This window comes from Camponotus floridanus, unplaced genomic scaffold, assembly GCF_003227725.1.
Source record: "Camponotus floridanus strain SB8 unplaced genomic scaffold, Cflo_v7.5 scaffold12, whole genome shotgun sequence".
Lineage (NCBI taxonomy): Eukaryota > Metazoa > Arthropoda > Insecta > Hymenoptera > Formicidae > Camponotus > Camponotus floridanus.
Genome location: NW_020229237.1, coordinates 961,217 through 983,771, shown reverse-complemented (window position 1 = coordinate 983,771; position 22,555 = coordinate 961,217). Strand labels below are relative to the sequence as shown.

General features: G+C 32.9%; 2 protein-coding genes across 8 annotated transcripts in view; one reads left to right on the top strand and one right to left on the bottom strand.

Annotated features, from left to right (window-relative positions):
- Positions 1-16,647, top strand: part of LOC105258971 (neither inactivation nor afterpotential protein C) — a 22,212-nt gene extending 5,565 nt beyond the window's left edge. Inside the window, exons 4-25 of one of the 2 annotated variants that reach the window (XM_011270581.3) lie at positions 1,692-1,796; positions 6,908-7,293; positions 7,390-7,480; positions 7,622-7,717; positions 7,787-7,972; positions 8,223-8,411; positions 8,479-8,678; positions 9,102-9,442; positions 9,562-9,772; positions 9,905-10,046; positions 10,233-10,679; positions 10,889-11,175; positions 11,312-11,571; positions 11,693-11,761; positions 12,063-12,241; positions 12,470-12,684; positions 12,886-12,986; positions 13,284-13,507; positions 14,037-14,218; positions 14,322-14,406; positions 14,978-15,300; positions 16,581-16,647. In XM_011270581.3, coding sequence (XP_011268883.1) covers positions 1,692-1,796; positions 6,908-7,293; positions 7,390-7,480; positions 7,622-7,717; positions 7,787-7,972; positions 8,223-8,411; positions 8,479-8,678; positions 9,102-9,442; positions 9,562-9,772; positions 9,905-10,046; positions 10,233-10,679; positions 10,889-11,175; positions 11,312-11,571; positions 11,693-11,761; positions 12,063-12,241; positions 12,470-12,684; positions 12,886-12,986; positions 13,284-13,507; positions 14,037-14,218; positions 14,322-14,406; positions 14,978-15,286 — 4,305 coding nt within the window. In that variant the 3' untranslated portion in view covers positions 15,287-15,300; positions 16,581-16,647. Of the gene's footprint in view, positions 1-1,691; positions 1,797-6,907; positions 7,294-7,389; positions 7,481-7,621; positions 7,718-7,786; positions 7,973-8,222; positions 8,412-8,478; positions 8,679-9,101; positions 9,443-9,561; positions 9,773-9,904; positions 10,047-10,232; positions 10,680-10,888; positions 11,176-11,311; positions 11,572-11,692; positions 11,762-12,062; positions 12,242-12,469; positions 12,685-12,885; positions 12,987-13,283; positions 13,508-14,036; positions 14,219-14,321; positions 14,407-14,977; positions 15,301-16,580 lie in introns of those variants that run through there. The other variant, XM_025415384.1, reaches the window with a different exon arrangement.
- LOC105258972 (transcription factor GAGA) overlaps positions 1-22,555 on the bottom strand; it is a 24,569-nt gene extending 2,014 nt beyond the window's left edge. The window contains exons 1-7 of one of the 6 annotated variants that reach the window (XR_003123758.1): positions 22,195-22,546; positions 20,964-21,404; positions 20,774-20,876; positions 16,768-17,195; positions 16,446-16,667; positions 13,311-13,454; positions 5,619-5,926 (exon numbers count right to left, since the gene is read on the bottom strand). Coding sequence is in view for 2 of the 6 variants with exons in the window: in XM_011270585.3 (XP_011268887.1) it covers positions 16,446-16,667; positions 16,768-17,195; positions 20,774-20,876; positions 20,964-21,404; positions 22,195-22,374 (1,374 nt within the window). In the remaining 4 variants the exon portion in view is untranslated. Of the gene's footprint in view, positions 1-5,044; positions 5,927-7,378; positions 7,464-13,310; positions 13,455-16,307; positions 16,668-16,767; positions 17,196-17,388; positions 19,298-20,773; positions 20,877-20,963; positions 21,405-22,194 lie in introns of those variants that run through there. The other 5 variants (XR_003123757.1, XR_003123759.1, XR_003123760.1 and 2 more) reach the window with 5 other exon arrangements.

The window sequence follows — 22,555 nt, the reverse complement described above, 5'->3', positions numbered from 1 at the left end:
ATTTCTCCATTATTTTAATCTAAATTGATGAGATATATTCATTGTTAGTATTTTCGCTTGAAAAAATGTGTGCAAATAATTCACAAATATTTCGAAACATATTTATAGGCGCGAGAGCATGTTTTGGAATTTAAAAACATATACTCTTAATTTGATTTATAAATATTTAATCAATCTACTATCACATGTGTATTTAACACGTCAAATGAGCTTTTTAAAATTTTTACATGTTTTCGATTATCCATATATTCCTCCTCTCTCGTGTTTCGCATATATTTAAGCGTGAACGCGCCAAAAAACAAGAAATCCTCTGAATCTCACGATCCATTTTGAACTCGCGTGCGAAGCTCAGAGACGGGCTAAGTATCCGCAACGAAGAAACGTAATGAGTCGCCGATCGCTACGTTAAGCCCGCTGATTGCTCGTTGCCGGAGATTACACGCAATAAAGATGCAACGGACCGCAACGGTCGGTGCCGCGAGATCGAGAGAAAACGTCAGACAGCATCTCGCATCGATGGTGTATCATGGACCAAACTGCAGTTTTGTAAGTCAATCGGCTTTAAGTCGATTCGGGCAGAAACGAGCGCTGAAATTTCGAAAAAAAAGATAGGAAGGAAGGAGAAAGAGAGAAAGGAAAAGAAAAAGAGGACACGCAATGACAATGCAAGGATTTATCACCGGTGGTATTTCATATCGGGCGAGTTTTATGGTCGTGTAGGCTTTGATACGGCGATATGCGTAGGAAGGCTCGCGACGAGATGCTCATTTATACACGACATTGAGTTTATTGAATCGCATTGCAACATCCGAAAAAAAAAAGATTTATCGCCACGTTCACGATTAACCCTAGCAAAAGAGAACCGTATTTAAGACACCTGAATCATGAGCTAATAAAATCTCGAGACATTTTTACATAAAATGCAATTTTCTTTGAAGGAAAAAATAATCTTATAAATATATTTTTTAATCTTTTGATAAGAAAATATAAGCATGCATTAAAACCACGAAAAAAGTACAACCTGGTTCCGCGGTTCACACGAAACCGTATTCTGAGATAATGCGTGGACGAAGCGCGCTAGATCACGTTTATTCAAAATTACCGCACGTTTCAGGTAATTGTAGATATATGAGTTTATTACGCTTTGAATATAAGTTCTCCAGATTTAATTCCTGCAAACATCAACTACGAGGATCCTTCTCTGAGTGAATTAACTTTTGTTTGTAAAAAGCGTAACAAATCAAAAATTATTAAATATCCGTAATAAATTTTTTTTATTCAAGTGTTTGTTAAGATATTTTCAAAACAATTTTTTTTCATTTCAAGAATTTTTAAAAATTTCAAGGAAAGACGAATATTTGCGAAAATGAATACATACAAATACGAAATATAATTTCTAATCTCATATATTATAATTCAAATTATTTCCGCAATTAGAATGACGTTTCAATTAATTTTCATGTAAAGGAAAAAATTGATTAATTATTACGTAAAAGTCATTGCATTATAAAAGAGAAAATATAAAAAAGTGTTGTTTTTTTCTTTTCATAATACTTGTAATAATTTTAAGTATTTACGCGTAGTATTTAAATGAACACAAATCTACTGTTTGCTCTTTTCATCCAACTTATATTCTGTACTCTGAAATTATATATTATGAAATTCTAATTAACTATCATTATATATTGTAGTTCTGCGAAGGAGGAACAGTTTTGGATCTTGTTCGTGGGATGATCGCAAGTTGCAAAAGAATGCGAGAGGAGCACATTGCCTTTATCTTGAAGGAAGTGATCAAGGTAAATTATATAATATATTAATGTAGACACATACATATATACATATAATATGAATATTGTATATATCACAATATTTTTCCATATTGTTTTTTTTTCGATTTTACATTACCTTGCTTAAAATATCAATTTGCCATCAAAATCTATTACGAAACAAACTACGAAACGATTTTAAATATAGACACAATATAATATTTTCAACGTAATTATAAAAAATCCATGACAAAACATGTATTCATGCGAAGCAAACTTACATAAAATTACTTTATTACTGTAAGAGAATATAACTAAAACGACGATATAAAAATTCAAGTAACTCAAGCAAAAACTAATTACCGTCACCGAAATATAGACTTGAAAAAAAAAACATAATACGAAAAAAATAAAATTAATTAACCGAGGTACGGCGCACGGTGACCATCGAGATACTTTCGGTAGGAAGCAAGTCTTGCACAAGACGATTAATAATAAATCATTGATGTTATAATACAAGAAAAAGTCTGGCTGACCGAAAACAAGCACGCTCGATTAAGGTAATTAGTTTTTGCTTGAGATACGGAGCGATGTACACGGTAGCCGAGAAAGATGATCGTCGCAAAAATGTTCAGAAAATTACGTCGCGACTTAACCGTCACCATATTTTTCGTTATCCTTCATTATTCTCTCTCCTTCCACCACCTTTCCTCTCAAAATATAGAAAATATAATAAGTAAAATAAAGATATATTACCTATATAAAAGTTGGTGAACCCAGAGGGGGGGAGGGGGCGACAGAGATAATAGTAACCATGGCAATGGAAATTCGCGTTGTTACAGTACAATTATGTGCTCGACAATATGTCTCGGCGAGATGCTTTATTCCACGGCAGATTATCCCGCTAATTACAGAAGACGCATTGGCACCGATTTAACTACTCACGCACTGAACTCGTGCAATAAACAATTAAAGAGAGCACAGAAAAATCGAGTACATTTCGCGCGCGTTCTATAATGTCGGACTCGTTCCCATCAACTAGTTCTCATCGATAGGTAATTATAATAGAGGGCGCACTGCACATTACGAACTTTTCGAAGTTTCATTTAACTAACCAATCAAGAAAAATTGTTGCTCCTTCCGTCAATTAAACGTTTCGAAATATTCGTAGCATTTCAGGGGAGGTGTTTATAATTTTTTTGATAATTATCATGACATCGAACCTGATTTCTGAACGTCATATATATACGTTCGCGCGAATTTGAAGAGTAATTATTGAAGAGAAAATAAAAATACATACATGCAAGCGACTTATTTTATGTTTACAGAAAGTTTATATACATTTTCGTAATTTTTCAAATAAAAATTTAAATCTGTGATTCTTAAATCAGTATATATTTCTAGGCACTTCTATCTGTTCAAAAATATGAAAGAAAATTGTATATTATAAAATATTTGATAATTTAATATTTGCTAATTTTCTGTAAGATTGAAAGCACTGTTTATATGAAATATTTAAGCAATTGTTTATATGAAATATTTAATGATATGATAATTATGTGCAGTCAAATGTATCAGTAATTTTAAAAACTTTTAAATTTGATAATAATTTAATAAAGTTATCCAAGATAATCAATATTCAAACTTATGTTTATATGAAATATTTAATGGTAATATTTTATGATAATTATCTGCAGTCAAGTGTGTCAGTAATTTTAAAAAGTTAAATTTGATAATAATTTAATAGAGTTTATCCAGATAATCAATATTCAAGCTTGTTAAAAACTTTTATTTTACACATGCATTCAATTAAATTTATAAATAAAAATAAATAGAATTGAGATTATAAATAGTACAAAAATTCCTGAGATTAACAGACATGTATAGACGCTGCACGTAGAAATTACAATAAGACAAGTGAACTGCTTTGCTAATTAACTTCCGCAAATGAGAGTTCCCTCTTGATGATCTTCTCCCTCGTACAACTATCCCTGCATCTATTCAAAATGAAACACAAAGACTACTGCCTCATCCTCTTCTCTCGCGCTTACATTCACGTCTATTTTCATTCTAATAATTTTATTTTATGTAGTGAAAATAATTTATATATTAGACATTGAAACAACTATGTTCAATATAGACAATATAAAAAATAAAATGCATATCTAATTTTATTTTTACCAATTAATTCATCTGTATCTTACTGATCTTATGTAAAGATCAAGTAGTACGTTGATATTTTATCAAAATGTATATACGAGCAAATTAACAATCTTGATGAAAAATAAAAAATAAAATAGCATCTTCATCGCAACAAGGCAATTTATATCCTGTAAAATATCCATTTTTTTATTTTGATTATTAACATTAATTAACATCGCGATAAACTTAAACCACTGCATTAATTAAATATTATTTATGTTTACAACAATCATAAAATATAAGTCGTGCCAATTTTTCCACGAGAATTTCGAAAAAGGAAAAAATAAGAATTGACGTAGAATAAATGGCAAAATACAAACTGTTTCCGTTCAGAAACGCAAATAAAACACAAACTGAGACAAATGCTCAAATAAGAAAGACATAAATACAGGTAAAGCAATAAAAGAGAAAGAATGATTCGAGGAGGAACGAAAAGTTAAACATCCTTCCGTTTTTAGACTGCTATGATTTTACTTAATAGTTAATGATCACGGCAGACGGATTCGCTTATTTACAATGATACTGCCTTCCATGATTCCGGTCTCTCCTAGGAGGTCGAATAATTGGCGAGGATATCGTGCTCATTTCTCAACCGACTTAAGAAGTGCGTATTAAAGGAAAAATAGAGACAAGAATTTAAAGAAAAAAAACGAATGACACTGAGACACGCAGCAGGATGAAACTTAAGTGACTGCTTCCGCTTCGATTCGTGTGTGTCATTGATTTTTCCTTGCTCGTGTTCTGCTTCTGATTATTTGTTTCTTTATTTATTATCATTTATGTTTATGGAACGAAGGTGTATTTTAATTATAACTACATAAAAAGGACGAAATAATTAAGTCAATAGATAAAGTTTTGTGAGGCGATATTACTGTACTATTGGTATATTATTTAAAAAATAACTAATTTATATAATTTTTCGATATTTCTCTTTTATATTTTTGATGTTATATAATAATTAAGTAAAAAAATGTAGTTAAAAAAATTATTTTAAAAAAATCTCAAAAATAAATTTATTTGTGAACTTGTTATTAAATTAACTAATAAAAATAATTTAAATTTGTCTTTGTATCTTTATCAAACTGCAATACTTATGTTATAAATACCAGTACACAGATTTGTTCCATTGATTGTATGTCTATTTTAATCGTTATTTGATCGCTATATCATCATAACTATAGACTAGTACTAGATGTAAACATCACGAGCTGTTAAACGGTAAGCGTTTAAAATACATCATTACTGTCATGTCTTCTGTAACCGGTACAAGATAAGCGGGCAATAAGAGGATCGATGAGTACATTACAGCACCGTCTTTACCTTCTTCAAGATATTTCCATTTACGTTATTATAAAGCCTAACATATATTATTTAGTTATCAAAGTCAATATAATTAAAAGAAGGAAACATATAGTTGTTCTAAATTGATAAACTATCAAAAGTCTCGCAATATCAGCGACGAACACTTCCTCTTTCGAATCTCGATGTTTCCTCTGAAATCCACATCTCTCATCATAGGTTCACCGAAAGGGCACGACGCGTATAATGGGGCCCGGCATTCTTTCTCTCGCGAGTGGCTCTCTCATGGTTCATGGCGATAATATTTACGATCCAGGTAGTTTATCACTAAATCATTATGTGGGTCCATACCTTTCGGGTATGCCTCGTGCACGCACAATCCGATGCCCTTCGCCACTGGGACTAGCGGTCCCCGCCATATCCTCCTCATCTCCCGAGTCCATGTCGTTCCTTTTCTGCCTTGGAAACTGCACGCAACACCCCGTCTCCCTCTTTCTTTTTCCTCCTCCTGTTCTTCTCCTCTTTCCTCACGGATACGTGTTCCATGGGCCCGGTAGCGATTCGTCCACGGTCACTCGTGCGGTAAATCAGACCACGTTGACGTTTAATGCCGGCAAATTACACGCGAAATAAATGCTCGCGAAGAGCAGTACGCAGTGCTACAAACAGAAACACAAAGAGAAAACGGATAAAGAACGAGAGACGAATGGAGGCTACTACCACTATGCTTCTTCTATATGATCGTTATATCCTGTTTAATCTTTATCCGCCAATTAACAATTCGTTCGTCCTCGAGTTTTCTCCTTATCCTCGTAGCTCTTTTTTTGTATGTCATTTTGACAGCAAACGTTGCAGAATGCACGTGACTATTTTATTTTAAAAATATCAAAAAATAAATGTAATAAAAATATTTGTTGAGTAAATCAAGTTTGACTTAAAAGAAAATACAAAGAATGAAATACAAAGAATTTACATTTTATTATTATTATCGATCTGATATCGATAAATCTGAGGCATGCGAATTTATCAGAATTAAAGATCTGCAAAAGATGTATGAAAATGTCCATGTTTATTATTGTGAGCAATTTTGCAATAACTTAGCTTTAGCTTCGGAGAATGCTCTTTGAAGCAGCTTGCTGATGAGCCTGGTATTAATGATTTCATGCCCACGCCGCGTTGAAACTGCTCATTGACTCGCGCTTGTTACGCGCTGCGAGCACGGTCGGCCACAAATTATAGATCGTTCAATTTGCAGTAAATCTATAAAAACGATTCTCGCAAGACACTGAAGGTGCCGAGTTGCCAACTTCTCTTCCGCATCGTCATATCTCAAAAATATTACATGCATGTTATTCTGAAGATTCAACCATTTCAGTCTAGGATGTCATGCGTGATGTCATATGTAACATTTATATGTAACATTTTGTTTGTATTTTTTTCAATTTTAAAATTAAATCGAATATTCTCTTAAGATCTATAATAAGGAGTTTTCCCCATAAGAATATAATTCAACTGTAACATTCATTTATCTATTTGATCTTTCAAATATTTGTCAATGGTATAGTTTTGTGGTCTCGTAAATTAAAATATGTATAACGATAATTATTAAAATCAAATAATATATTTTTTCTTTATTTCAGGCTTTAATCCACTTGCACGAGCACAATGTGATCCACAGAGACATCCGTGGCAGCAATATCGTCCTAACGAAGGAAGGCGAAGTGAAATTGGTCGATTTTGGGCTTTCCAGGGCAATGAAAAGCGAACTCGAGAAACGACATACCTGCGTAGGCTCACCATCCTGGATGGCGCCAGAAGTCATCAAAAGCACCGGAGCTAATAATGGATACGATAACAAGATCGACGTATGGGCAATGGGCATCACGGCGATAGAGCTCGCCGATGGCAAGGCACCCTTCGAGGACATGCATCCGACACGCGCTCTCTTCCAGATAGTCCGGAATCCACCGCCGACAGTTTACCGACCCGCCAACTGGTCGGAGAATCTCAACGACTTCATCTCGGAGTACGTGATCAATCAGATATGAAAATCTCTTTGTCGTGAACAAACGTCATGTGAATGAAATGACGCGAGAATCATCGTCTGATACGTTTGTTTCAGATGTCTCGAAAAGAATCCCGAGAACAGACCATATATAGTAGAGATCATCGAACATCCCTTCCTAGCAGAGCTACCTGGAAACGATTACACGGTAAATTGATATGATATTTCAGTGTAAAAAGCTATTAATTAGCAAAAAAAGATTACAGAACATGTAGATATAATTAATCGAAGTAATTAGAAAAATGCAATGAGTAAAAAATATAATACATGTTGTAACATGAATTTTTAGCTGTCGCAAGAAATAAAAACATTGATGATGGATGTCTCAGAGAAGGGCAGAGAACAAAGAAAAGCAGAGTTGATAGTTCGCAACGGTTTTCTGAAGGTAACGAGACACAAGACAAACGAATGATCAACTTAAAATGCATATTAAAAATTATAATTTGCTTAACAGACTCGTAAGGATGAATCAGCGGAACAGATGCTCACGGAAGATTTGGCGGCGTTGGAGATCCTAACCGAAGATGTGATTCTAGATGAACTTTGCGAAAGATTAAAACGGGGTGAATATCACACATTTGTCGGCGATGTTCTGCTGATACTCAATCCAAACGAGGAACGCGTTATTTACGATGCTTATGTAAGTTTTATGCTGAATCATTGAGTGTACTCTGACCTTCGGTTTTGGTAAAGAATTTTGTATAAATTTTAGAATAAAAATTTCATTCATATATATTTTCTGCTTGCCTTTAGATTTCATTTGACATCTCATTTGCGAATCAAATATTATTATTAGATACAAAAAAGCATTTCGAAGCATATCTAATAACGAAATTGCATCTTATATTATAAATTGGAGCATAAATCTAAACGCGCGATTTTATTTACAGCATCATATGAAATATCAATGCAAATCGCGATCAGATAACGCCCCTCACATCTATTCCGTGGCGGACAGCGCATTTCAAGACGTTATGCATAATGAAGAACCGCAGCACATTTTGTTAGCCGGTGAGAGCAATTCTGGAAAAACGACGAATATGCTGCATTTAATAAAACATCTCATGTTTCTCGGAAAAGTAAGTTGAACGCGCATACATTTGGTTTGTAAATATAATTACGAATAATATAATCATGTTTTTTTAGGGTCTGCAGGACACGGGAATGAGAGTACTCCGAGCTATACAAATTATTCATGCTTTTACCAACGCGGCGACACCGCTTAATGCTAATTCCACTAGATGCATATTGCAAATACAGACGACTTTCGGCTCGACCGGCAAAGCATCCGGTGCAATATTTTGGCTATATCAATTGGAAAAGTGGCGTGTTTCCACTCGCGACAGGTAACCTATTCTTCGACGAGATTATTTTTATTACAACATAATATTTCACGTAAATTTTTAATATTTTTTATTAAAGATCTTTGACCATTTCGCAATCTTTAGTTTCATCGAAGCAAAGAATATGCCACATTCTATATTCTATATTCTACATTCTATATTCTCATGTATAACGGGTCACTATTGCAGGCGCTGATCAGCAAAAGCTGATAAAAAAACAATTCTTTACAATTAATTTCTTACGATTCGCGGAAATAGTGTAATTAACACATTAAAATAATAAAATTAAAAGAACGAAATATATTCTAATATAATTTATACAAAATTCTGATAAAATAAAAATAGTAAAAATTAAAATTTTTTTAAGATAATATCTCAAAAAATGTGCAAATAATTATATTATAACAGTGAAATACTCTTTTGTAGAAATCAATCAAATTTCCATGCCTTTTATTACTTGTACGATGGTTTCGATGCGTCAGGGAAATTAAAGGATTATTATCTACCAAATGGAAGAAGACTTCGATATCTTAGAATAACCGACAAGAATATCGAAAAGAAACGAGCGTTCAAGGTGAGAAACGATCCGGAGCACAACGTAGTCAAGTTTGAAGAACTTATAGAACATTTTAAATTTATGGATATGGAAGAGCATTGCGAAACTATTTGGAAAATCCTCGCAGCTATTCTGATACTCGGGGAGATCCGATTCGTCGAAGGTAATAACGGAGAAGCTGAATTGGATAATAACGAAGCCGCTAACAGAGGTAAAAAATTTTTAAAAATGCACTGATATTTCTCATAAAAGATTTACTTTGATACATTGAATCGTATTAAAATACTTGTCTATTAGATGCAAAACCTGATTGACTGTTTTAAATTGCAGTAGCCGAACTCCTTGGCTTAGACTCGAAAAAATTTATCTGGGCTCTAATTAATTATTGCTTGATTGTGAAGGGATCGGCGATGCGTAGAAAACACACTTGCGAAGAGGCAAAAGAAGCACGAGATGTCATAGCGAATACTCTTTATCAGCGTTTAGTAGACTGGATAATCAACGTTATCAATTATAAGCTGTTAATGACTCGCAGCCTTTAGTAAGTTACAAAAGTTTCACACATGGAATTGTACAATAGATGAAACGTAGATAAAACTTTTTTCCTCTCGATTTTTTTCTATGTACATTGATAGATACATCTATAATAATATAATTATATTTTAATTTCCAGCGGTGACAAATATTCTATCAGTATCCTCGATTATTTTGGATTTGAATGTTTCTCAGTAAATCGATTGGAGCAACTCCTAATAAATACAATGAACGAGCAAATGCAATATTATTATAATCAAAGAATATTCACCTGGGAAATGGTAAATTTTTTCGTAAATTAGTAGATGGCTAATTTATTAAAACATATAACGTCTATAATAAATTTATAAAATTTATAAAGTAAATTAATAAAGTTACGAGCCACTAAATAACGAATATGTTAATGAAATCGATTACTAAAGAAAAGAATAAAAATCTGTACTATATATTCTTCTTCGTGATTTTAGCAAGAACAAAATGAGGAAGATATACCCATAAAAAGATTTCGCTTTTATGATAATAAGGAAGCGGTCGATCAGCTGATGAGCAAGGAGAATGGTCTCCTGCGTATTATCGATGATGCTTCGCGACAATTGCAGGACGCTCAATATATTTTCGAGAGGATCAAAGAGCATAAGCGTGGCATTTATATAAAACCGGTGAGCTCGCACGAGTTCACGGTCGCACACTATACCGGCAAATTGATATACGACGCCAGCGAAATCGCAGCGAAAAATAGAGACTTTGTGCCGCCAGAGATGATCAGCACGATGAGATTCTCCTCGTGCGATGTAGTCAAACAAATGTTCACCAACAAACTGACCAAATCAGGCAGTTTAACGATTATCCATGAATCTTGTCTCGCGAAGAAAAACAAATGGAGTGCTCTTATGCAAGAATCTTCCAATTTTCGCGTGAGTAAAATGATAAGTAAATATTTAATATGTCGCAATTTTGATAACATGAATATTTTATCAATTTCAAGTCAATATTTCTTAATATTTCGAAACATTTGTATTTCAAATGCGTTAGAAACATTGAAGATGAAGAATTTTTCACAAAAATTAAACTTCTCTAGTTTGCAACTTATCAAAAAATCTTATTTGTTGTTTTAATTCAATAGAAATATAATACTGCGTCTAGAGGACAATATTCGCAAACTCGCAAAATGAGGACGTGTTCGTCGACATTCAGAGCGACGAGTCTTGAAATTTTGAAAAATCTTGCGATAAGTGCGGGTAGTGGTACGCATTTTGTTAGATGCATACGCTCTGACCTCGAGGATGTTCCTTGCGGTTTTTATCGGGAAGTTGTTAGACAGCAAATCAGAGCGTTAGCAGTACTTGACACAGCAAAAGCCAGACAACGCGGTTATCCATATAGGATACCTTTCCAAGAATTTCTTCGCAGGTAATTTAATAATTTTGAAAATAGTATTTTTAATCGAATACAGCAAGTTGCAGGAAAATATGTGCATATTTCATAAAATTGAATATAAAAAAACATTCGTTCTGTTACGTGTTAAACAGATTATTTTTAATTACAGATATAAATTTCTGGCCTTCGATTTTAACGAAACAGTCGAGATGACGAAGGATAATTGTAGATTACTTCTGATCAGATTAAAGATGGAAGGATGGATTATTGGCAAGACTAAGGTCTTTTTAAAGTACTACAATGAAGAATATTTGTCACGCTTATATGAGACACAAGTAAGAAAGATTATAAAAATACAGTGTATGATGCGTGCCTTTTTAGCGCGCAAAAATATTGTTTCAAAAATGAGCAACATTAAGAAGGAGATTGGTAAGTATCTAAATTCATCATAAGGGAATCGTAGTTAATGCTATTTGATTATTTATATTTCGATAAATATATGTATTTATGTTTTAAATATTTCGATTAATCGTAACGTGTATTATTTCAGAAAAAAGAGCGTCAATCAAGAGGAGAAATTTACTATCAGCTGATGAAGCGGCAGTGATGATACAGAAAGGTAATTAAAAAAGTAATGATTAATTCTACATTTTGAAATTTGAAGAATGTAAAAGTTTTATATCATTTTATCTATTATTTAAGCAATATGTTTTTAAATATATTCGATAAGTAAATTTTGATATTCCAAGTTAAATTTCAATCATATATTTATAAAATTTTTAACAATTTGTCAAAAAATGTTCAAACCATATTTCTGTTCCTTCTCTCTCTCTCTCTCTCTTCCCTCTTTTTTCTTCTCTCTCTCTTTCTCTTCATATATTTCTCTTCATTATATTCATCATATTCATTATATTCACTAGCATACAGGGGACATATGGTGAGGAAAGAAATGGGGCCCTTACTGAAGGGAGAAATGGACCAAGAAACGAAAGATTTTATCAAATTCTATTACAGCAAGTGGAGATTGAAAAGTATGTTTCAAGTCCTCCTATGGTATCGTGCAGCCCGTTACCAAGATCTTGTGCAGTTTTCCCAACAGGTATTGACAAAGTTACGTTATCAAGAAACTTTAAAACTTTAAAATATTTACAGCAAAGCGCTTAAAAATAAACGCTTATAAATTTGTCTAATTAGATTTAACATTTTACGTTTCATAATATTATATAAATTTCCTATATATATTTCTCTTTATATGTAAAAACTTTCAATAAAACCATAAATGTAAATGAATATCAAATATAACATATATTGTTTCACATATCGATAGGTTCATCTATATAATCAATCAATAATGGCAGTGTTGAATGAGACAAATAAATTTGTATCTCTTGAAAAAATCGATCCAAACGACAAAATAGATGCCTACAGTGAGATGAAACCCCCTCAAGTTTACAAACTACCTTTCAATTTGCAACAAGAACTATCGTACTTCGATACAAACTATATGAACGACCCCTCGAACATAAACCTTAAACGTGCAGGGTAATCGCCTAATATATTTTTTAAATTTTGATTTTTATCTATAGCAATAATTTAAATACTGATTACAAGATATTTATAAAATTTATATAGACTGATTTCCTGCAAACATGACGTGTATATATCGAATTAAAAATATCTTATGTACAATTAAAAACACACAAATGCAAATAATGCATTTACGTTTTAAAAATACTTTCACAGATCTATAACATCCATGATGAGCGACGATGAGCACGAATCTTGGGATGCACCATTACGTAGGCAAACCGTTCCTTGGGCTAATAATAACGTTAACACTAGAGGTACCTCATTATTAAATAAAAAGAAAAATTCTAACATTCTAAGAATTTAAAGCAAATAAATATATGCATACATTCGCTTTTATATATATATTGACTCTTATCATTATATGTATTATTTATGAATTTTGTCACTATTTTTAATTAATAAAAATGTTATTATAATATTCATATTATATAATATGCAATTATAAAAATAGCAAACTTAGAATACGTTTTTAAGATGAAAAAGCAAAGCAAACTTAAAAGCGATAGTAGATGCAGAAAATAAAATTCTCTTTCAATGTGATACATTTTTAGATGTCGAAGTTCAAACGACAAACTCACCACATCGCGTGCTCCTTCATCGTTCGTCGATCGGTGGGGATCAAAGTTTGATCAACATTCCATTCACCAGGGATCCCAATGTTCCGATTCAGTGTCCACTGGAAAATCCAACTCGCCACAAGGGTGGAATTGCCGGCTTTCAAACTGCAAATAAACGTGATACCATACAATCATCCGAATCTCACATTCCTCACTCTGTAAATTTACAAATTTAGTTATTATATAATATTTATATGCACAATATTTGCTTCAATAAAAAATTTTATTTTTATTTAATATTGAAGATTAAATAATAAAGATTCAAAAAAATAATTTCACTGAAAAGAAATAATGTTTTTAATGGAAATACGAGAATAAAAGCTTTTTTTTATATATAACAATTATGAGTTGATTAAGATATATATATATATATATATATATATATATATATATTATTGAAGCAAATATATAAAACATATAATTAAATGATGGAGATTTATTTGCCAAATGATTAATTTGATAAGATCTTTAACATATGCAATTGTTCATAACTTTAAGCTTTTAACTCAAAATTTTATTTTCTTGATTAGTAGTATTAAAAATAATATATTTAAGCAGAGCTTTAAAAAGTATTATGCATCAAAAATTTACATTAAAATATGTTAAAAATTTACATTAAAATACATTAAAATATGATTACGATTACAATTTTTATAAGATATATTTTACAGATATTTATTTTTATAGAATAATAACGATAATGCTGGATCAGCACGCTGCAGACAAAAAATACCACCATTCAATCAAATGCAATCCTCAACAATGCAAACTTTCAACAATTATGAATCAGATGTTCCAAACAGAAACATTGATGGAGACACAAGCTGGACATTTGAGAATGAACTTAATCGTAATATCAACAATATTCGGTAATCATTATTGAGATAAATTTTGATATAATCATTACTAAAATAAATGATATTTCTAATTAATAAATTCTTTTTGTAGTATAATTTTTATTTTTCATTACAGTGTAAATGCCATCAAAGAATTAGAAATGATCGGACACAGAAATAATAATGATGAAAATGATGATGCACCTCCGTTTAACTTTCAGGTGAAATATATTGATTTACTTACTCCACTTTTTATATATTTTTAGTTATTTTTAATTATTATTAGAATTAGTCTATGCAATAAAATCACTCGGATTGTTATTGAAAGTTTACAGAGAGTTTAGCATCAATTTAAACATATTTATTTCCACAATCAATATTTATATTATTTTATTTATAATGTATATATTTCTGAAGCCGTGTTCCGATATTCATTGCCAGTATTGAAAATCTGTAATTTGCATCACGCATACTATAGATTTTCAATGCTGGCAGTTTATATCGAAACGCAGCCTGAATATATTAAAAATTAATTAAAATCGATATTTTTTTCCTTTGATAAAAATTGGATTGTTAAATAAAATTATTAAAAAATTTATTTTCGATTTGAAATTAATCTTATATATCGTATACAATATTGATTTCATTATGAAACTTCTTTAATTCGTGATTTGAAGATTATTAAGATATTATGTACAATAAGATATTGAAAATAAAATAATTAATAAAACTAAAAAAGAAGATAAAGAAGAAATCAAATTATGAAATTCTTCAAAGATACTATTATTTTAGGCGATGTTGCGGAAAACTCCTCATCAGCGTGCTTCGATGAAACGCAATCCTGTATATGAGAGTAACACATCACCGTCAATGCCAGAATCTTATCATCGCGGTAACGAAAATTTGTACAATTCGAATGTCGCCAACAAGAGCGGCGATAGTCGAGATTCACCAGAATGGAGTCCGAATGAGATGATTCTCATGTCAGAGAAGTACGCGAAACAGGATGCATGGAATGAGAAATGCGCCAATGATGGCGATAGTGTTACTACAGAGATTGCACCAGGAATTGTCGTTAAAGGCTATGTAGCTGAGCTATAAAGCATTGAAGAAAGGTCGGTTGCATCAGTATCAATTATGTTGTATTTCAAATCTCAAATCAATCAAACTCTCTATCTCTTTCTATACTTGTCATTGCTAGAGTTGATTTGAAAAGGAAAAATCGTTCAAATTTAATGAAAATGATCAATATCCTAATTTTCCTCTTAAACTTTAAATTCTATCTACCAATCAGATATTAAAATAATCTTGAATTCAAGCTTGAAGCTTGAAAACTGTCGATTACTGATATCACAACATTGTAATCAAGCTCATCTAAACGATGGAAATTATACTCTTTCATAGAAATTTCTGTAAAATTATTAATTATATCAATAATTATTAGACATGAATATACATATATAATTATATTATGGCGATGACTTATTTATAACAGAATATCATTTCTCTATTGATGCTCATATCAATATTTCATTATCAATAACTGGGAATAAATATTCAATCTCATTATAAACAATTTAGTAATCAATAATTAAAGTTATATCTAGCGCAATATATGCATTTATAAACATGCATGATGTGGGTGAAAGAATATATAAAAGTACTGATGTGAAATAATTCACACAAAATAATAATAATTTGTCTATACATATATCACAGTATTTTATATATGTGTATATATAAATATAAATATATATATATATATATATATATATATATGAAAACATATTTTGTCACATCTTTATGTATTCAATCTTAAACAATATTTAAATTGCTGTTTTTAAAGTTGACGAGAACAGCATAAAATTATATAATATAATGTTTTGCTTTGTTCATACAATCATGAACAAAATATACTAAAATATCTTATAAAACATTTATATGTATGTATTTTTAATATATAACATACATATACATACATACATACATACATATATACACATATATATATATATATATATATATATATATATATATATAATAACAGTATATTTTATATTTATAACTATTTACAATTTTTGAATACAAGAAGATAAATTTGCATTTGTTTGAACATACATAGTTTAATCTTTATATAGACTATATATTATTCATTGCCATTATGCATTAATAATGTCACCGACAATGTCAATAATTTGAACAAAGTTAAAGATCATAACAAGTTTTGAATATAAAATCGGTAAATACTAATAGCAATTACCTAATCTTTATCCGATTGAGTATGTGCATTATCATGACTACATGATTTTTGTTGGGAACTCTGCTTAATAATGTTAACCAGTGTATCCAATCTAGTAGGATGTGCTATTTGAAGAACCATATGCGCTTCTTCTAGAATTAAGAGACCATTGTGTGCATCACTGGCCGATAGATTGTGCGCCGTTATCACATGCCGTCTCCAAGCCGCATGTGTGGGAAGAATCTGACAATAATGAAAATAAAATATCAAATAAATGCAAATATAATTATTAGATTCGCTTACTTCATATCCTGCGGCAAAGTGGGAATCTTTGGAAACTTACTTGTAAACACCACTTGCAATTAAGAGATGGAGAGATGGTGTGAACAGCTTTTATATGTCTTCTGCGGAAGCCCCAACTCGTGTACGCCCTATCACAGAAAGGACAGGGAAACGGCGGATATGCCGGTCCACCTTTTATAGTTTCGTCCGATAAATCTGTACCGTAGGATTCAGTGAGCGCGAAGAAATTCTCAGACTGCAAAGCTCCAGGATTGCGTTTCGCAAAGAGATTCGAGGATTTCGGTTGATCTAACGCATGTTCAAAATGAAGACGATTCGATGAATCGGATGGTGGGTCCTTTAATATTTTCGTGACATTCCACAGCGAACTTTGTTCAACTGTGGAATTTGGATTTCTGTTGTGCATTTCCGGGACTGGAGAAGTATTGCGAGCTTCGGCTATCACTGTCACAATCGGTTTCAATGATCCTGTAAAAAATTTCAATCTATCATTTGAATTCTCTTTATAGATGAAAATTGATAAAGATTTTTAATTTTAATCTAATTGAAAGTAATGTTCATAGCGTAAAATTAATGGAAAATATTTACGTCTTTCTGTAGAAAAAAAAAGAATTTGATAAAATTATCACTTTTCTAAATATTGTAAAAAAGTATTTATTTTTTTTTGTATGGATACGCCATAAAGCAGTATGATAGGTACTGCGGAAATAAAGGGACAATTAAAAATGTAAAATAGGTTTATTTGCGACCAGTCGTTTGTTTCGTCTACAATAATATCGATTTAAATAATAACCGGCTCGAAGCTATCGAAATATATTCCACTGATCAACGCTGTATCGCACGTGCAACCAATAAAAACGACTCGATTTTACAAGTAAACGGAGATCAAAGAACACTTTCGCGCGAATCTTGAGGAAAGGACGCACGCGATGAGAAATCGCACATTGATTCGCAACGTATATCCTAACAGTTCGTAACGCACATTTTGTATGTGTGTATGAGTGTGACCCTCTACTGCGATTTAAATACTCTACAAGCATGTCTTAAATCACTATTCCTGTCATAACTACGGTTTCTCTTCCTTTAATTTTAAGTGTACATAGAGCAGCCGCGGTCGTGCAGCGTTACGTTACGCACGCGCGTAATCACATGACCAATACGTGTATCCTCGTATATATATACATACATATTTCATACATATACTTCTAAATGAATCGTATGCACATCCATGTATATATCGTATACATGGATGCGTAACGAATGCTTATATACACGCACATCCTGTTCGTGTATCGATAATGTGTATGAGCGAGTGCGTGATGTGTGTGTATGTATATATGTGTACATATTCGAGTGCAAGAAAGAGAGAAAGGGAGACTCGCGTGTCTCCCTGGCATACGCTAATTTTTTAATATCGTAACGTTTTACTGTTAAAGTGAATTCTCGCATGAATATACCGCAAATAAATGACGGAATGTTACATTATTCAAGGTACTACAGGAAAAACACAAAGAGGTACACAGACAGCTGGATGATTGACCTCTCTCGTGAGCGCGTCGTGAGAAGCGTCAAGATTTTCCTTTAAATACGCGGTGTGCGAGAGCAAGAGAGAAAAAGGACAGAGATCGAACAAAGTATCTCGAGGGATACTTTTTGATAAGGTGAAAATTAGAATAAAAATACGAAAGAGGAAGGCTTAGAATTATTCGATCATTCGTCACGTCGAGCGGCGAATCTGAAGCGTATATAAATAACTCGATCGCGTCTACAATGCTCTTGCCTAATCACCCTGTCACCCCAAAATCTACAGTCTAAAATCATCAATCACGGATCGAAGACCGTTTGCAGTTCGATCCTATTGCACGTGCTAACCCCACGATTTTTACTCAGGATGACTGACCCGTCCGTCTCTTCTTCCCCCATAACGGCTACACGAACCTTAATGTCTACTTACATCAATTTTTTACAACGTCCTAAATGTAAAGCTGCGCGAAAGCTTCACACCGAAGAGGAACAAGCGAGGGACGAACCCCGCGACATTCGCGTAAGAACGACGAACGGGGCGACGGGCTTACAAGAACGATCCTATTCCAGCCAGTGGAAACGTTTCCGTTTGACCCCTGACCTGAAACGCCCTAGTCATTGGGTGTAGACCGAGCGCCTCTGAAACAAATACCTTTTCAGGCCCCTATTGCTAGTGTCAATTTTGGTTACGCAATTCTTCCACGCCTCCTCCCATTCGATGCTGTTAGGCGCTATACCGCTGAAGTGCAGCAGAACCTCCCGGATTAAGTGTATCTTGTTGCTGTCGAACTGCTGCTTTCCCATTTTGCCGTTGACGTTACAGAGAATCCTTTCTTCCGGCGTGAAAAGGATTTTCATGAGATCGCAAGCCAGATGATCCATCGGTCGAGACGACGCCCAGGTCGAGATTATGTCCGGGCTCGGCAGCAGATCGGCGTAAGGTAGATGCTGATACGAGTAAAGCAGCGGTTTGACGTCCGAGAATCCACTTAGTCCGGACAAGCCAGATAAACCGGAAATGTCTTCAGCAGGACTGTTCCCAGACCCTGCCACACACATCAGCACAGCGCGCTTTAGACACGGGCTGCCCCGACACACACGTGAATTACGCGCACACAATAAAGAAAATGCGAGCGAGTGTAAAGACTATAATGAAGGACCGATCACGCATCTTCCATTTCACGTATGCACTACTCACGCACATACGCTTATATGCACCGTCAATCGAGGCGTGACGCCGAAAAACCGACTTCGTTCCCATAAACTTTAACGGAAATGAAAGAAGACGCGGAGTTTACTACCAGTTTTTGCACGAGTTACTGTTATTACAAGTCAATCGCGTTTTTCAGGATAACGGCAACGATATATTATCACGCGTATCGGATATACTATGAAATATTTTTGCTGCTATGCAATGAATCACAAAGACGTTTACCATTTATTATGCTAATTACGTCGCTCTCATTGTCTTTTCAATAAAGTACTCTTTACTCGTGCACGCAATCTTTGTCTCTCACGATATAGCACAGCAAATAAAGAAAAGTGGCGCGCCAAAAAAAAAAAAACGAGCAGAACAGAATATGTGTGACGAAGCAAACTGAAGATTCGAAAAAGCTACGAGTTGCCGTATCAAAGAAAAAGCTTTGATACTATAGTAGCCGCCAAACATACGCAAAGATGGTGAATCAGTGTACACGATTAAATGTAGAGAGCACATGTGATAATATGAATTATGTATGTGTGTATGATAATGAAAACAATAGAGCAATACATATTAAATATATGTTATTTATATTTGGACCTCGGAAAAGCAAAATTGCCTTTGCATTAGAGATTGCAACTTATTATTTCAAATGAAAACTTTACACATAAATTAATAACACATATTCTTATCGAATGATATTCAATTGCTGATTAAGATAAACATAATAAATAATAAATGCATACTATTAATGATTTACAAATTCGGCAAATTACTGAGAATAAGTCGCATTCTTGTTTTCAATCGATAGAAATGTCGGATGAATTTAATAAAGATATTTCTTAGTAACATAATTTCACATAAAAGAAACTTTCCTTATATACAAAGATTGTAATATGAAAGTTTTGAATGTAAAAAAAAATTATACAACAAAGAATAATCCTCGATTAAATTTCCATTAAAAGAATAATCTTCAAAAATCTTTAAAAAAATATAAAAATTGTAGAGTATGAGACATTATTCAAATATTTTGTATATATATGCTTGTACATACAAAATATTTGCAAATAGCTAATTTACTGGATTTGTATTTAATTATTATAAAATTGAAAAACATCAATAATATAGCAGTGAAAATGCAAAGAAGGTTCATATTGCGTTATAATATTATAATACACAATTTTCCAACACACAAACACACAAAATATATAAGATATTTAAAGATATTTAAGATTTTAACTATATTTGTGATAGAGCATAATGATATATGTATATTTTATAGTATATAAAATATATCTGACAAATGTTTTATGACACTAACCTTGATTCCCATCTGCTTGTCCTGTATCTAGCCTTTCTGTTGGATCTTTATCTAATGGAGATCGTTTTTGGAGATCATCTACTGCCATTTCCAATGGTTCTATCTACATTTAAATTAAATATGTTGTATTATAATCATACACGCGATAAATCGTTGTTTTATTATAATTTTTTTTATTTTCTAAACTAACTTTCATTTCCAGACGATGATATACTGGATTTGGTAATGTTTCAGGCAACATGTACTCTCCATCCTTCCCACTTTGATCACTGGCTGCGGATTCATTTGTATTCTCTGATTGCGGTATTCTGGGTGTTAGTGCTTTCTCCAATATAGAATTATTTTGTTGTTTGCTAACTTTTTGCTTCTTTTTAGGTGTCTCTTCTTTAATCAATGGTACATCTTCAGCTACAGCCTGCTCTAATTCAGCTAATCGTTTGTAAGATTCCTTTGCAAAGATATCTCCACCAGACAAACCCCGAATTTGCAATGTTTCTGCCGCTTTTAAAAGTGCTGGCAAATTCTTCTGTTCAATATTTACCTCTCCTTTATATATAAATATAAGTAGTGCCTCCAATTCACTAAAATGTACATCCTGAAGAATTATAACAGGATGTTGACATGGGTTTGTCTAAAAAATGAAAAAATGAAATTATTAAAATATTCATATTATATTAATATTCATATTACTATTCGTATTATTAATTGTATTTTGTGTACAAATTGCTATTCAAATTTTTTAATTACTATAATTTTTTCTTTTATTTATTTTTTATAAATTACTCATTATATAAAGTTTTTATAAAGTTTACAAATTGATTATGTCAGATATAATTAATATTCTTTATATAATGTAATGCCAAATATCCGTAAAATGCATAATAAAGATCACGGCAGAATTAATAAAATCTATATAAAAGAAATAAGAAATATAAATAAATTAATAACATTTATAAATTTAATATTTATATTACAGTAATATTAAAATTAATAGAAAAAATATATCAAAATAAATTTGAATCGACTATTCGAGATACTTGTATTTACATTATAAAACTATCATCTTACAATTAGAAGAATTATCATCATAGAAACACATTGTCATTTGTCAACAAACCGCGATAAGCACGAAAATCGTTATGATTAAGAGCTTGGACTAAACCAACTATAATTGATAACCACGCCGTAGTCAATAATCGTGCAATTTATCTCGAAAATGATCGCGACAATCATCTCTAACCTCGACGCGAGTGTACCTTGAAGGCTACGTGACAGCTGTCAAACGCGTTGTTGTCGTACATCACCTCGAGGCAATAACAACACGCGTTCGATGCAATCGCGAAACGAGATGACAGGCCCCGCGGGATTCGAGGAACCTCGAGAACCACTCGCGCAAGTTCGCCAACGAGAAGCGAACTCACCTGGAAGACCTTCTTGAAGAAGGGACTGCTGGCCGAGAGTATCACCTTGTGCGCCGTGAGACACTGTCCGTCACTGGCGAGGGTCACGTCCACCAGGCCCTCTTCCTCCCACAGGCTCTCGAAGCTGGTCGCGATATTGCTGAGGAAACTGTTCCACTTTAGACATATTTGACTTGACATATCGCGGCTGACGTCGGACGGTACGCTCGATGGTGTGTCGCGGACGCTATCGCACCGTGGTGTCCGCGGGATCCTCTCACGCGATGACGGGGATGGCGAACGCGACAGTGGGACGGCAGTCGTGCCAGGCACGCACAAACATCGTGAGAACACCACGGCCGAGCAGCATGACCGTCCACGC